This window comes from Cnephaeus nilssonii (genome assembly GCF_951640355.1).
Source record: "Cnephaeus nilssonii genome assembly, chromosome: 19".
Classification (NCBI taxonomy): domain Eukaryota; kingdom Metazoa; phylum Chordata; class Mammalia; order Chiroptera; family Vespertilionidae; genus Cnephaeus; species Cnephaeus nilssonii.
Window position 1 is genome coordinate 13930460 of NC_137090.1, and position 15657 is coordinate 13946116.

Genomic DNA, 15657 nt, shown 5'->3' on the forward strand with positions numbered 1-15657 from the left:
TTGCCGCCCTTCCATCAAGCAGCGGGGTTTCTGGGACTGCTGCATGACGTCATAGTAGGAGAAATATTAAAAACACGAAGAAAACTATTTCCAATTAGACACTTAATGTAAATTTTAGGCCAAAGGAAAAACTGATTATACATTGTCTCCCAGGGGCCATTACCAGAATAGGGCCAGAGGCCAGCTCAGTCCAGCTTTGAGGGCCTTGAGTCAGTCTTGACCAGCATAATTTCCTTTGACTCATTGATTTGTATATGCTTCTTACGCATCATAAGGTGCATTTCTCTCTTGAAGTTCCATCACCTCCACTATTTATCTGCAAAAGGATCTTCGTAGTGGGAGGCTTTTTCCCTTTCCCTGCAGTTTTTAAACCTTCAACAAGTTTGACAATCTCATTCTCTTGAACCTTTTCCCTGGGAAAATGTACATATAACACAAGTCTACATATAATTTTATTTGGGTTTGTGGACCCCAAGGCTCCCTATCGTTTCTAGGGCCCCAAGTTAAGGAACCCCTGTGCCAGTGATGTGAGTAGTGCAATTACCCCGAGGAAACAGGGCAGCTGAAGGTGATGGGCAGGAGGGGACAGTCCTAATTTCTTGTTATTTTGATTTGCGGGCAGAAATTCCCAGGGTCTCCCTGCACTTTCAAGAGCAGAACTATTCAAGAATTGCTATCAGCGCAGTTTAGGAGACTGAGAATAGCGGCTGTATAGGAAATAGGTGCAGGGTTCCCACTCAGCCCCCAAGGAGTTAATTTAGCTCTCTAACCAGAAGCTTTATATTTGATTTGCAGTGAGGGGGGGGGGGCATTTATCATTTCAGTTCTACCCTCAGAAGGGTGGGCAGCTCCTATTCCTTTTTGGTGTAGGGAGCACCTAAGTATTCGACAAGTAGGGTCAGTCCCTGGAATGCTCCAAACCGCTTTCCTTCATAAATCCAATCCCCCGTCTCTAAACATCTTAACATAAAGAGCAGCCCCATAACGTTATCCAGCCATTGCTTGCATTAAGCAATAGGTTTACTAAGAGCCTCTTCCAGGTATTTAGGAACGAACTCCCAGCTTCAAAGGGGAGGGGAGAGGAGTCAGTGGGATGGAGATTACGAAAAACCTACTTGTAGGAATGAAAGGATGCTGTCAGTTGTCTAACTGCCAAATTAGATTTATATTTTTGCTAATAGACTTTTGAATGGCTAATGAGTAGATTAAATTTTAATCTTCCAATTGTAGCCACTTTCTCTACTCCCCAAACACCCAATACTGGTTTATTTCTCCAACACCGGGAAAGAAAACCAAGGCACTAGGAAGCAAGCACACTTAAGTTAGAAGCTATTTAAATCTTTATATTTTGCCTGAACTACATATTGTAGCACACTAGAACTCAAGAGGAAAATCAGCAAATTGAAAATTCTCCCATTAAGAGATTTTTTCCAAATTAATAATTTCTTTATCCCCCCAAAATGCAATCGCATAAATCAGTACTATTTTGAATTCGTTCTAGAAATCACACTTAAACTGTTACATTTACAAATATTAAATTTATTATAACTAGAATGAATTTAATGGTTCTCAGATTTGGCCACCTTATAGATCAGTTTAAGAGGATTCTTAACAGAAAATGCATTGTAACTTGGTCAAATTACACATAAAAAAACAACTTCTAAAGAAAAGTAACGCATCCCTCAGTTTCACATAATTAAAGAACAGGAAAAAGCACGCAAGCTACACATAGCTAAATTTACCAAACCAACCAAAGCCGGGGGGTTTTCTCTTCTGATTATGTGGCATAAAAAGGTTCACTGTCTTATATACACACGTGTGTAATGTTACATCCCAGCACTGTAAAAAGTCCCCTTTGTCCCTCCCCTCCACAAAGTTCCAGTCTAGTCTCCAAACGTGGACAGCGGCGCTCGCTCCTGCTGCCGGTGCAGTTCCTTCTCCGTCAGCAGCTGGAGGTTCTCGGCGCGCAGCCGGTCCAGCTCCAGCTCCAGCTCCCGGACGCGCGCGTCGTCGCCGCCACCCAGCCGCTTGCTTTCCAGCCGCAACCGGTTATTCTCATCCTCCATGCGGGAGAGGCACTTCTCCAGCTCCAGGTACTCCCTGATGAGCTCCTGCTTGCTCATGTTCTGGAGGCTTTCCGCGTGGTACCGCTCGTACGTCTCCGAGAAGTCCCGCTGCAGAAACTCGCTGCCGTCTCCTCCCATCCCGTCGCTGCCCCCATCCTCCTCACCTGCCTCTTCCATGAACTCTTCATCGCTGGTGTCCGATTTGGCCGCAGCCCGCTTGGGGTAGAAGCCGGTTTTGAGATCCGGCTCCTCCTGGTCGTGATCATCCATGAGGAACTGCGTGGTGTTATAGGGCGCCACCGGCTGGCCCTTGGCGAACATCTCGGCTCGAATCCTCGAAGCTCGAAGACTCTGTTTCTCGTCGAACTTTCTCTTCTCCTCCCAAGTCAGCTTGTAGTAGGGCTTCCAATGCCGCTTCTTCTTGGAAGGGCGTCGCCGATGTTTTTTCTTGCCCAGCTGTCTCTGCTGCTGTTTCCACGACTCCTCGCCTCCAGCGGCAGGAGCCCCCAACTTGTTGGCTTCGGAGTCCTGACACGGTTGGGGGAGCGGTTCAGTCTCGGGCCTCTGTTCCCCTCCCGCTGGCGGCGGGACTGTTCCGACAGCGGACAAGTCATCTCCATTCTGGCCCTTTTCGTCCGCTTCCAGGCAGCTAGGTTCTGGGCAGACCTGGGTTTGCAAAGGAGACGGCTGGGGTTCCAGGCTCCCTTCCCCCTCGGGCCCCGGACAGCCCTCCGGCTGGGGGAGCGCTCTTGATTGCCACCTACTGTCGTCCTCGGGCACCGGCTCCTCTGCGCCTGGGGGGCGGTCGGGGTTCCGCTCTTCTTGGACAGCATCAGCACCTGCACAGTTGCTAGTTGGAGGCTGGTGCTGATATTCCGACACGAGTGGCTCGGCCATGGCAACAAGAGTCCTCAAAGTTCGAAGAATTTTGGCTGTAAGTCCTTGAAGAAAAATGAGGGTTTTCTTTTCTTGAAGAAAAAAATGTCCAACAGATTCCACTTCGGGGTTTCCTGCAGTGATGCCTTTAGCCAGTCCTGTCAGCAAACTCCAATTGCAACTTGGGGGCGCTCAAGTCAGTAAAGGGTTAAGCGCCACAGCGCGATCAGCTAAGCAGGTCCAAAGGGGTGCAGCAGCAGGAACAGCACGTAATGTACGAAGGGGTCGGCCCAAGCCTCCCCGCAGAGCGCCCCCCACAATGGAGGAATTGGTGGGCTAGATGAGGTTAAGTCCAATGGGTTAAACCCAGCCCCGAAGGGGTTAAAACTACCCGATGACGCTGCCGCTGAGGGGCCGGACCCACAAAGGGTTAAATCCCCCGCCGCAGCGCTCGCAAGGGGTTAAGGTCCCAGAGCCACCTCCTCCCACTTCCACGGGTGTCGCTCCAACCCGAGCTCCCAGTTCCTTAGGCCGGGCCGGAGCCTCATCCGAGGACAGACAAACTCATCTCCCCTTTGGCTCAATGCTCTGCTCAGCTCTCCTCCTCTCTTCCTCCCTCCCTCCCTCCTCCCCCTCCCGACAGCTCCTCTTCCGCCTCCTCCCCCAGCTGCCCCTCCCAACCTGCCTTTCCACCTGCCAACTTCCAACTGCTGCCTCCCAGCGCTCTGCGCCGCTTTTATATAGCAGCTTGGCCGCCGCCCATGCGCATGCGGGATGGGGCCCCCATTGCAGGACACTGGGACTCGTAGTTCCCATCTTTCGGGCCCGCCGCTACACGCGCCGTGCGACGTAGCCAATGCCTGATCGCGCAGGGAGCGTCTCCCAGGCCACCCCCCTCCGCCGCCGGTCCCTCTTTGGAAAAACGTGAGTGACCATTGGTTAACAGTCACACGTTTCGCGGAGGGAGGAAACCAATGCAGAGCGATGGGGCGGGCCCTGGGCCATACCATTCTGCTTCAGGAATACGAGAAGGTTCGAAGGTCTGTGAGGGCCCACACAGAATATTTTAATGAAAAGGTGCGTCTTAAAGCATGTTATCGTATTCTGTACTCAGTGGAAAGGTGCTGAAGGTCATAGTAATTTGTTAACTGGGTCAAAAAAATGGTTTATTCCTAAAAAGTAGTCCCTAAAGTGTAAAAAAAAATTAAGTCTTATCAAGAGACCTAGGGACCCATGACTGGTAACTTTCGGTTCTTAAGATTACAGAAATGGTTTAAAAGTGTGTTGCTAGAACCTCGGGCCGACGATTGCGGACGGATATTGTGACACATTTTGTAAAAAAAATGAAAAGCGCATGAAGAAGTAAACAAATGAAGTATAAAAAGTGCCGCCTTAAAGGGACAGTGTGACTGCGTTAGCACAGCAACCTCGGACTAGGCCTCAGAAGATGAGAAGGCAGGTTCGAGTCCCGAGTGACGTCCACCCTCGAGATCTACGGGGGAAAGGGCCCAGGCCCCAGCCCCAGTGTAGCCCTTCGGTGCCGCCGCTGCAAGATGGTGGGCTGAGAGCCTCTCGCCTGGCCGGTATCCGGGAAGCGCGGGGTGTGCGCCAGGGGCTCCCTGGAAACCCCGGGGTAGGAAGGCCTCGCTCCCGGGGCCTCAGCTTCTATCGAAGAAAATGGCCTCTTGGGGCCGACGTGGTCTGTTCAGAGCATTTCTTGAGATGGGCAGGGGAGTCCGGGCCAGCTGATGAACCTCCTCGTTGGAGAGGGGTTCGAAATTCATAGTGAATTTAAGTAATCAGCCCTGGCTCACTGAGAGAAGGGGTATCGCCCACAGAGGCTCTTCCTCATCAGTGGGTGCTGGGCAACACCGGGAGGGAAGCAGAGCCAGAGGCTTCCCCAAGGGGGATGCTTTATCCAAAAACGGGAGCAGCGGGGTTGGCCCAGGCTGTGGGATAGATTCATGGGGAGAGGGAGGAAGGCTTGTTCTTGAGAAAATTCTCCAGATTCCAAGCACCTGCCCAGAGGACCCGGGCCTGGGAGTAGCTCAAGCCTTTGGTCCTAATTACTTAGGCCTAAATCCACTCTAATCTTAACTTCTCCCTCTTACCACACACCCAGTGACCCATTCTTATTATTTCTCCCTTAATAGCAATAGCGGCTGACATTCCACCAGCTTTTTACCGTATAATGTGCTTTTACCGCAGAACCATTTGACCCCACCACGGCCCAGTGAGTAAGGATAGAAATTATTGTCTCCATTTTAGAGATAGGAAGTCTCTAAGACTCAGAGAAATTAAGTGACTTGTCCAAGGTCACATGACAACTAAGTGGCAATTCCAGCTAGTGTGAAGGTCTTTGTGACCCCCGGGCCATTTTTCTTTGTCACAAACACAAAAATTCTACCCCCCCCCCCCCCCAAGAACTCTAGATTTAGTTCCTTTTCATTCCTAACAATTTCAGCATGATTTAGGCTCTTATTTCTTCATTTAGCAAAGATTTGTTAGGAGCGCATGAAGATGGATAATATGTCGTCCTTGCTGCTCACAGACTGTGTAAAGAGGCTATCAAACCACAGTGAGCCAAAATGGCAGGGGACAAAAATCAGATAGGAGCTGGTGAGCCAAGCTGCTTAGGAGGTGACAATTGTGTACAGGTTTCAAAGGGAAGTGACTTATTAGCTGTCTTTGAAGGATGAATCGTTTTCAGGCAAAGTGGCATAAAGAAGGGCAGTCTATGAAGAGCAAGCGTCATGTTCAAAGAAAGGATTTGTCTGGGAATTCAGGAGTGGTTCCGTGAGAAAGTGATGATGGCAGGCCCAAGGGAGAGGCGAGCAAGAGTGCCTGTGGGGCACAGCCAGCTGTTTGGAAATGGACCCTCCCAGCCTGTTTTCCCTGCCTTCTGAGAACTCAGGTCCGTCTGAAAAGCCTGCCTTCCCTGCCGCTTCTTCAGTCCAGCACGAGGCTCCTCGGGAGCCAGTGCTGCCCCTCGCGCTAGGAGCACTGGGTGAGCGCCAGGGGCTCCCTGGAAACCCCGGGGCAGGAAGGCCTCGCCCCTGGGGCCTCTGCTTCTATCAGGGAGTTAGAGACCTCCGGTGTGTTACCACATTTTTAGACTTGAAAGGACTCCTGGGTGCCCTCAATCAGGGAATTTGGAAGGTATATCTGAGCCCAGCCTGTTTACTGGACAGGGCGCAGCTGTGTGGACTCATTTGTGGAATTCTAGAATGCTATCAAACAGGAGGCCAGGCACCTTACCATCAGCTGAGTTTTAACCCTTTGCCAGGCATTTTACATACCCTGGTCATGTAAACCCCAGGACTGACTGCCTTATGATCACCATCTTTATTTCACAAACAAGACAACCCAGGCTCAGAGCAATTAAGATCTTGTCTTGCCCGGCCAGTGTGCCTCAGTGGTTGAGCATCAATCTCTGAACCAGGAGGTCATGGTTCAGTTCCAATCAGGGCACATGCCTGGACTCCATCCCCTGTCGGGGGCATGCAGGAGGCAACAGATTGATGATTCTCATCATTGATGTTTCTATCCCTCTCCCTTCCTCTCTGAAATCAATAAATATATATTTTTAAAAGATCTTGTCTTGCCCAAGTCACAACAATTAGTGTGTGCAAGAGGTGGAGTGGCTTCCGCCCACACCTGCGTCCCCAGCACCAGTTCTGTCCCTCTCCCGCTGCCCGCTGCGGCCTCTACTTGTAACCCGGGGCCATCTGTGTCCGTTCTGAGGGACCCCGCCTGGAGGAAAGGACCGAGGATTAAAGAGTGATGGGCGAGCCCGGGGGAGCGGGCAAGGCCCGGGGCTGACCCAGGTAGCTCCCAGGAGGCATTCAGAACCGCTCTTCCTCACCAGGGGCAGGAAGGTCCTGGGGCCCAGGTGGTGGCAGCAACAGGGGTCTCCAGGCTGCTGCCGCCTCCACAGATGGGGACCTTGGCCAGCGGCCTCGGAGGCGCCCCCACGGCCTGGGTGACGGGGCTGGTGCTGACCCAAGGAGGGCCAAGTAGCCAGGAGGCGGGAAAAGGAAACGCAGTGCCCCAGCAGCAGGGTTACTGGGCGGCCTGTGCGCACTCCCGCGTCTGGCCCACACCAAAGGGGGTCTCCTGGCGCAGGTCCCCGCCCCCACGCCTAAGGGCGGGGCAGAGGCTCCCACTTGGTCTTGGCCTTCCAGAAAGTTCCCTGGGGAAGCCCAGGGGGAGAGATCCCGGGAAGGGGGCCCACGCTGGGGGCAAGCGGGCAGTGGGCACTTCCGGGGCCCGGGTGCCTGGACCCCAGCCCTCCGCGCCCACCCCAGGGAGCAGCCCCTCGTCTTACGGTGACGGAGCTGCGCGTCTCCTGGGCCCCCGACGGGGGCGGAGGGCGAGTCCTTGGCCCGTCCCTGCGGCGGGTGTGGCCCGCGCCTCTTCCACCCCCGCCCCCCGGCGCCTTAGCCGCACCCCTCCCAGGACACCCCGCTCCCCTCCGTCTTCCTCCGAGACCCCCGGCCCTGAGCTCCCTTCACCGCCCAAGGAGCGGGGACCACCTTCCTCAGGAACAGCACCCAGGGCCTCGGGCTGCCTAAGGGACATGGGTGGGGAGGAGGGGAGGGACTGTGCCTCCGGCGCTCGGGACTCGATTTCCGCCTCACTTCGTAGATGGCAAAAGATTGTTTTATTTTATTTAGTGAAACATTCATTGGTAAGTGGATCTTCGGTGAAGACGACCTGAGTGTGCGTGGGGAGGGGAAGGCGAGCAAACGCAGCTCTCGCCCCTCCCGGGGGCCTGCTCTCCGCCGGCCCCCAACTTGGCGGGGCCTCCCTCCCGAAGCCTCCCAGCCAACCAATCCCGGCCCCGGGCCCAGTCCCAACCTGCCCGACAGCTGAGCCTCCTCGGGGAGAGGCTGGGTTGGGGAGAAGTCAGGTGACCCAGGGCTTGGGGAGGGCAGAAGCTGAGACCCGGCAGCCCCGCCCCCGAGGCACCGGCCAACCCCAAACCGGGACGTGCACTGCCACTGCAACCTTCCAAGGAAACCGGGGGTGGTTCGAGGGGTGGGAGGTGGGCGAAGCATCCCCGTGAAGCTGCTGGGAAAGGTGGGGTCTCATTTGCCGTGCCCCCATTGGGGGAGGGGTGCCGAGGCAAACACTGGTTGTTAGTGGTGGCGGGTGGGGTTAATGCTCTTCTCTTAAACCCTAGGAAGGCTCCAGGCACCGCAGGACCGGGGGCACACAGCCTCCTCCGTTGGCTGCAGACTCCTCCATTGAGAATCACCTCTTCAGGGTCCGAAACTGCCTGACGAGCCACTGGACAATGAAGGGCCACAGGAGGAAGAAGAGCAGCGTAGGACCGGAGAGCCTGAGGGGCCAAGGCCGAGCACCGGATGGGGGCCGCTGCTGCCAAGAAGGAGGGAGGGAGGGAGTCAGGGGCCAGCCCAGCCTCAGCACAGCCGGCCCTCCTCAGGAACCTGCTTCCAGAACTCAGGAGGAGTTTCTAATTCAGAGAGGGGAGCAGAGAAGCCCCACCCCCACATCTGCACCACTGGAAGGGAAGGGACCCTAGGGTTCCTAGTGTGTCCCTGACAGATGCGCTCCAACTCACTTCCACATCCTCCTCCCCGGGCAGTCCCGGTGCCAAGAGGGCTGCAGGCTGGAGGGGCTGCCAGGTGGAGGGGCTGCAGGCTGGAGGGGCTGCCAGGTGGAGGGGCTGCCAGGTGGAGGGGCTGCCAGGTGGAGGGGCTGCCAGGTGGAGGGGCTGTCAGGTGGAGGGGCTGCCAGGTGGAGGGACTGGCTTCTAGGCTGTTTCCTCTGGGCCACAAAGCAATGGCCCTGCTGGTGTGGCCTTAAGGCCCTCGTGGTGTAAAGGCTGTGCCACACATTTCAAATGAGGACCCCAGACTGCTCAGATTTTAATCTCTAAATATTTTTTGCTGAAAGGAGCCAGGACTCCTTGGAGAAGTGGCCGGTTCCAGGTCTGGGGCAGGAAAGGTAGAGGTGAATGTGGGACACCTGGTGCCAGAAAGCAAGGAAGCTTTTAAGGGTTAATGAGGTCATGATAGGACCCAACTTGAAAGGGTCTCCACTGACCAAGGTTGTGACGATCTGAGCATTAAAAAGAATGATTGCAGTTGATTGAAATATTGAGTCTTTAAAATCCACGACTCCACACTGATACTCAAAAAAAGAGAAAGCTGGAAATTTGTCACCATTGAGGAGGTTCTTAAATTAATTCCTTACTTTAAAAATATTATTAGCCCTAGCCAGTTTGCTCAGTGGATAGAGCATTGGCCTGCGGATCAAAGGGTCCTGGGTTCGATTCCGGTCAAGGGCACGGACCTCGATTGCAGGCTCCTCCCCAGTCCCTGGTCAGGACGCATGCAGGAGGCAACTAATTGATGTGTTTTTCTCACATGGATATTTCTCTGTTTTTCCCTCTCCCACTCTCTCTAAAAATCAATGGAAAAATATCCTTGGGTGAGGATTTTAAAAAAATAGTAATAAAGAGAATAAGCTCATATGCTGCCTTTTCATAAGGCACTGTATTTCAGGGAAATCCTAGATGATCAAGGAAACTACAGAAAAGTAAGAGCTTATTTTAAAGGAATAATATAATTTAAAAGTAAACCTTTTTTGCAACTACTAAATTATTGATTCAGGCAAGGATTATCAATTGTTGTCAAAACCTGTGTGACAAATGGGGTGGACAGAGCACTGGACATTCGCTGGCTCCAAGAGAAAAAGCTGACTTTACAATGGTGGGACCCCTTTACCCACCATAGGACCATGATCCTAACATGCTAGTGGCCCATGTTAGGGTCATTAAGGGCGGACATGGATATGTGCTCCCTGATGTGAAGGACATCACCTCTGATGAAACCTGGTCAGGTAAACCACCTACCAGGATGCAGATAGACCCAAAACGTGGAACATTTCTACAGGGCCACTGGCTGAGTCTCATTAGCAAGTTAGTAGCAAGAAAAAGGGACTGGTCTGGGTTAAAAGAATCTTAAAAGGACAGAGCAACTAGATGCCGCATGTTCTCCTGGGCTGGCCAGATAGAGCAGCTGGAAAAGGCAATTTGGGGACAACTGTAGAGATTTGAATTTGTATTGGCCATCTGATGATATGAAGGAATTATTAAGTATGATAAAATTAGGTAATAGAATGTTCTTGTTTTTAGAGATGCAAACCGAAGTATTTCAGGGTGGAAGTCTTTAAACTGTTTAGCATATAAAATTAGTAAAAGGTAAACAAAATATAAAAAGCCTCAGAGGGTGGTGGGGATGGTGTTGAAATGTTAGCCACTGTGAATGTGAGGCAATTCCTGCCACCCTGGTTGATACTCACTGTGCCAAGGGGATTAGGGGTCACCCAAATGACTGCCCACATCCAGCAACTCAGCCCTCGCCTGCCCCCACCATCCCAGGCTTCTCAAGAACAGACCCACTCAGAGTTAATGGGGGGTGCCAGCTCTGGAGGCAGGCAGAGCTAGGGCCACTCCCAGCTCCATCACTTAATAATAATACTAACAACAATGAACTCCATTCCAGGAGGTCGTTGTGTGTGCTGCGCTCAGGGGAAGTAACTACAAGTATTATCTAATCCTCACAGCAGCTCTGGGAGAGTCTTCCAGGCTGTGTTACTCAACCTCTCAGAGCCTTAGTTTCCTCATCTGTAACAGGGAAATGAAAACCTATTTCACAGGGTTGTTCGGTGGATTGAGATAATGCAACTAATGGTATTTGGCACATAGATGGGCTCCAGAAATGGCAGAAGCTGAGGTGTAAGGGGCAAGCAGATCTTGGAGTCCAGGGGGGAGGGGTGTGTGTGAGGAATGCAAGGGCTGAATTGGTTGGAAGTAAACCCTAAATCTGGGAACAGAAGTCTAACTGGGAAACAACAGGGACCCCCAGCCCCAATGCAAAGAGCAGACACATCCTGGCCCTTCCAGCTGTTGGAATAAGTCCTCCTGCTCAGTGTCTCTTCAAGCAAAGGGAGGTAAGGGCAGGACAAGTAGCACGTCGGATTCCCTGCTTGTGATGTGAATCACACCAGTCTCTGGAGCAGGCAAAGGGGTGGGCAGGTAGAGATGTGGGGACAAAGAAGCGGCTGGATGAAGAGCCTAGGACAGAGACCTTCAGAGTTCTGCCCCAGTCCTGCCCTAGGCCTTGGGGGCTCACCTCCTTGCGGGGGGCAGGCATGCTCTCCAGGCTTTGCAGTCTCCCCTGGACATCCCGCATGCTCTCCTGCAGTGCTCGAACTGTCCCCACCAGCCACGAGTCCAATTCCTGGGGCCCCGGCAGGCTGCCTCTGAACCCCTCTGTGGAAAACGGACACAGAGGGAAGAGGACTCAGGAGGCAACTCAAGCCAGGGGCAGGGTGTGGGCAGGCTGGGGCAGGTCCAGGAAAAAGTAAGAGTAGGGCACAATTCCTTGTACCAAGTGTGACTCTTGTAAAGTCCATCCACATTGGCTGAGTAACAGGCTACCAGGAGTAGCTGTGTGACTTTGGGCAAGTCACTAACTTCCCTGAGCCTCATGTTATCATCTGAACATTAGGAGAAGATACCATCTCCCTCAGGGGCTGCTGGCTCAGAGGCATAAAGGAGATGATATCTATGGAAGTGCCCCCATGGGACATGGCACACTGAACGTTATGGAAGGGGACAGGGCAGCACTCATTATTGTCTTTTGAAAGTCCCAAATGGGAGGCCCCGAAAGAGAGAGTCTGACTCCCAACGCCACGTAGCTGCAGCCATGTGGCGGGCCAGCACTCCCTGCCCCAGCTACCCTTCCTCAGTGCCTGATGGCTCCCGATGGCCTTCAGGGAGAGAAGGCCAGGCAAGGACTTTGCCCATCCAGTGTCCGGCCGTTTGGCAACCCTTCCTGGGCAGAGGCTGCTCTCTCCAGTTGCCATAACTAGACTTTCATCTCTGCCCCAAGAGGGCAGCCAAGGAAAGGCCTGGGCGTTAGAACCATGGGGAAGGCAGAGGGGGTTAAGGGTCAAGCAGTGATTCACTCACCTTTCCCTGCTGGGGGCACGGGGCGGTTTCTGGTGTCAGGCTCTCCTCCAGGTGCGCCCTTCTGCTCTGCCCAAACCTGCTGGGGCAAAGCCACAAGGTCCAAAGGGAGCAGTGGGAGCAGCCAGGACACAGGGGGAGGGAGCGGGAAGATACAGGGGTTATCTCACCAGCTCAGGCTCCAACTGCTCCAGGGAATCACAGAAAACCTCGGGGTCCGGGTCCCTGGGTGGCTGAGACTCTGGGGAGGGTGTAGGTAGGTTAGTGACCAGAGGAAGGCTATGGAGGGAGGGGAGGGGTGCAGAACTGGGCGGAGGCACCTGTCCAGGAGACAACAGAGATACTGCACCAAGAGGCACAGCTGGGTCCCAGGAGTGAGGTCCTAGAACAAAAGCCTCAGAACCTCCTCCTGGCTTCCCCTGGAGCACAGCAGGTGTCTATCTGTGGGCATGAGGTCTGACAGGCACAGCAGGGCATCCAGCCTTCTCCCCTTCACCACACCAGGAGGTCTCCCCCAACCCTGGCCTGTATTTGGCCTCTGCCCCTCCTGCCCAACCACTGACCTGGGCTTGGGGGTGCTGGTTCCTTGGGAAGGCAGGGAGACTCTGGGGTAGTCCCAGTATCTCCATTCAGTACCTGCTCTTCAAGACCTGCAGAGACATAGCACCCAGGGGTGGGGCTGGCGACTCCCAGTGAGGTCAGGCCTCTGTTCCCCATGAGCCGCAGACTCTGCCTGAGACCCACCCCATCGGGGCAGTAGTTGGGGTCCTTACAGGGACATCACCCGGAGCCCTCTACTCCTGAGGCCCCCTCCAACGAGCAGCTCCCTCAGCCTGAACCTGACAGTTGACTCAGCACCTGCAGAGCTCCCATCCTGGGGGGCCTGACCTGTGACCTTTTGCAGGAAGGTTTCCGGGGGTCTCGGCATGTCAGGGATCACCTGGTACAGGGGCTCAAAGTAACCAAACATGTCGTCTGCCACCTCACCCAGGGGCACTGTGTCGATCACCTGTAGGGGATAAGGTTTATTGGGGAATAGCTGGCCCCTCCCATCTCTGCCCCCCTATCCCTTTGAGCTGGGCCCTCCCCGCTGCTCCTGTTGTCATACCCTCCACCTTGTGCCTAGTCAGACCAAGACAAGGTTGGGGGAACAGCATGAAGGTGGTCATTCCCATGGGGTGTCAACATGCAGGAAGTATAATGGGGGCAACAATGGAAGGGTGGGGGGCAGGCCACCTGGCTGGGAGCTTGGGGACAGAGAGGAGCCCACAGCCTATCCCTACCTTCTGTGCCACCACCTTCATCTCAGTGATGTAGGCAAACATGGCCTCCTCCCTACTCATCTTGCCCAGGCTGTTCCAGGCATCCCTGGGGGCAGAGAGTTGTGAGAGGCTAGTTGACAACGGAGGCTTGTTTGCCCAGCCGGTGGGGAGCTCACCACTTATATCGTCCAATGGGGTCCCAGAACCCAGGCCGGGGAACCAGGCAGGGCCCCATGGTAGCCTGCTTGTAGTAGCTGTAGAATCGAAGCATCTCTTCATAGGAGGGGCGGTAATAACCTGGGCAGGACGTTGGGGATTGGAGAGCAGAGCATCACCCTCCAGCTCCAGGAGGATGGAGGTGGGGGGGGGGAGGGGGCTACCCTAGGAGAAGGCAGAGATGGTGAGGGGTCTACCAGGGGCAGGAGGTAGAGGGGACCCATCGGGTGACCCAGGCAGAGACTTGTCTGCAAAAACTAAAGGGATCAGAGAGTCTCCTGGGAGGCAGACCCCGGCCGTCTTGACCCCCAAATGCAGGTCCCCCGCCCTCACTCACTGTTGTTCTTGGGCAGGTTCTGAATGACTCTGACTGCGGCCTGGAACTGTTTCTGGCAGTCCGGTTCCGGGATTTCTTTCTCGGTACCCATCTCCAGCTGCTCTGAGCCCTGGGACCCTACTTTTGCGCAACTCTGCAAAAACAAGCCTCCGTGTGAGCAGGCCTCCAGGTCCACCCCAGCACAGACCTCCACAAACCACTCTGGTTCACTTTCCAGAGGGGCAAACTAAGCTCTTTAGAGACCTGAGTGAGATACCCGAGGAGGTCAGAAGCTGTGGCTGAAGAGAGTCCTTCCTTTTCCTACCCAGGCAGTGTGGGTGCGGCTGGGGTGGGTGGAGAGGACCGCGGTGGGTGGGTGGAGAGGCAGGTGGTTAGGGTCGCAGTACCCCTCTAGATGCGCATCTACAACTCCCAGACAGGCGAATGGGCAAGCCCAGAGGAGGCAGGCGGGCGAACAGTCCTCCCATCCGGGCCCCCGCACCCCGGCCCGGCAGCCTGACACTCACCCTGCGGAGACCCCTGCCCGGCCGGACACCCGGGTCCTCTCTCGCCACTAGCCGAAGGCTTCCTACTGACCTCCCGGCTCCGTCGGGCCCGAAAGGAGACGCTGAGCGATGTGGCATTTGAGCCAATGAGAGAGCCCGTTTCAAATTTGGCTTCTACACTCTAGCCACTCAGCGCATCCCTTTCAAGAGTATGCAAATAAGCTGTGCCTCTCCCAATCAGGAGGGGTGAATCCGGGGGTCGGCTTCCCTATCCTGGACTGCCGGAGACGGGCGGAAGCGCCTCCTGGTGGACATAGTAAAATAGCACGGAGCACTCTCGCCCCCTGGTGGAAACCAGCGTCTGTCAGCTCAACCCAAGTCCCTTCAGACACCTGACAGTCACTGCAGATAAAACAGGGAGGGAGTCATGCCTGGCCCGTGTGGCTCAGTTGGTTGAGCGGCCTCCCGTGCACCGAAAGGTTGCCGGTTGGATTCCTGGTCAGGGCACATGCTCAGGTTGTGGGTTCAGTGCCAGTCAGGGTGCGTGGGCGAGGCAACCGATCCATGTTGATGTTTCTCTCCCTCTCTATTCCCCTCTTTCTAAAATCAATACAAACATTTTTAAAAATAATAAAACAGGGAGTCATGTCCTGGGGTGAGGTGTTCTGGAGGAGGGGCATCGGAACTGAGTTGTGGAAGGTTTAGGACTAAACCAGGAGGCCTGGCCGGGCTGCTCAGTTGGTTAGAGCTTCCTCCCCGTATGCCAATTCCGTCAGGGCACGTGTAAGAATTAACCATTGGACCTGGCTGGTTGGGCTCAGTGGTTAGAGCGTTGGCCCGCGGACAGAAGGGTCGCAGGTTCGATTCTCAGTAAAGGGCAGGAACCTGGGTTGCAGGTTTGGTCCCCAGCCCTTGGAGACGTTAGGGAGGCAACCAGTCAATGTGTCTCCCCTCCCCCCAAAGAAAGTGTCTTTATCAGGTCGATATTTCTCTTCTCTCTCTCTCTCTCCCTTCCACTCGCTCAAAAAGTCAATGGAAAACATATCCTCCGGTGAGGATTAAAAAACAATCAACCAGTGATTGCATAAATAATTTCTCTCTCTCTCCCTCAAATCAAATTTTTAAAAGGATGGTAAGCCAGGAGAAGAATGAGGAAGGTCATTTTGGAGGAAGAAATTGCAGGATCAAAAGTGCAGAAGTGAAAAAAAAAAAGTGCAGAAGTGAAGACGTGACATTCAGAAAAATATCCAGAAACGGGTGGAATATCCAGAAAGGGTGAGGACCCCGCCCAGAACGAGGAACCTCTGAGTGGAGGATATCTGAGAACCGGGGCGAGCCCGGGGCAAGCCGTTGGCAAATCTGGGTCCTGCTGGCCCGCCATCGGCCCAGCTCCTCGCCCCCACCCAGGGCA

At 54.3% G+C, this 15657-nt stretch overlaps 2 protein-coding genes across 4 annotated transcripts; both read right to left on the bottom strand.

Moving 5' to 3' along the window:
* Positions 1-1518: 1518 nt before the first annotated feature.
* On the bottom strand, positions 1519-3571 carry HEXIM1 (HEXIM P-TEFb complex subunit 1). The gene has a single exon (XM_079797181.1). The coding sequence runs from the start codon at positions 2961-2963 to the stop codon at positions 1884-1886; it is 1080 nt and encodes a 359-aa protein (XP_079653307.1). The 5' UTR covers positions 2964-3571; the 3' UTR covers positions 1519-1883.
* A 4481-nt stretch (positions 3572-8052) lies between these two features.
* Positions 8053-15160, bottom strand: ACBD4 (acyl-CoA binding domain containing 4). Of its 3 annotated transcripts, none has more exons than XM_079797180.1 (10): positions 14268-15160; positions 13762-13894; positions 13385-13505; positions 13230-13314; positions 12835-12955; positions 12510-12596; positions 12117-12187; positions 11950-12025; positions 11108-11247; positions 8053-8321 (listed from the first exon to the last, which is right to left on the bottom strand). In XM_079797180.1, exons 1-10 carry the CDS (start codon positions 14382-14384, stop codon positions 8199-8201), a joined length of 1074 nt encoding a protein of 357 aa, XP_079653306.1. In that variant the 5' UTR covers positions 14385-15160; the 3' UTR covers positions 8053-8198. The 3 variants fall into 3 exon arrangements, with proteins under 3 accessions (XP_079653306.1, XP_079653304.1, XP_079653305.1); XM_079797178.1 differs by having other exon boundaries at positions 8053-8324; positions 11950-12028; positions 14268-14950; XM_079797179.1 differs by having other exon boundaries at positions 8053-8324; positions 14268-14949.
* Between the last annotated feature and the right edge of the window lie 497 nt (positions 15161-15657).

What these genes read in the sequence shown, in the direction of transcription:
- HEXIM1 (XM_079797181.1), bottom strand. Translation starts at nt 2,963, where the DNA reads ATGGCCGAGCCACTCGTGTCGGAATATCAGCACCAGCCTCCAACTAGC.
- ACBD4 (XM_079797178.1), bottom strand. Translation starts at nt 14,384, where the DNA reads ATGCCACATCGCTCAGCGTCTCCTTTCGGGCCCGACGGAGCCGGGAGG. An exon ending in CGGGCAGGGGTCTCCGCAGG is followed by an intron (nt 13,895 to 14,267) that starts GTGAGTGTCAGG and finishes TTGTTTTTGCAG; the next exon opens with AGTTGCGCAAAAGTAGGGTC. An exon ending in TGAAGGTGGTGGCACAGAAG is followed by an intron (nt 12,956 to 13,229) that starts GTAGGGATAGGC and finishes TATCCCCTACAG; the next exon opens with GTGATCGACACAGTGCCCCT.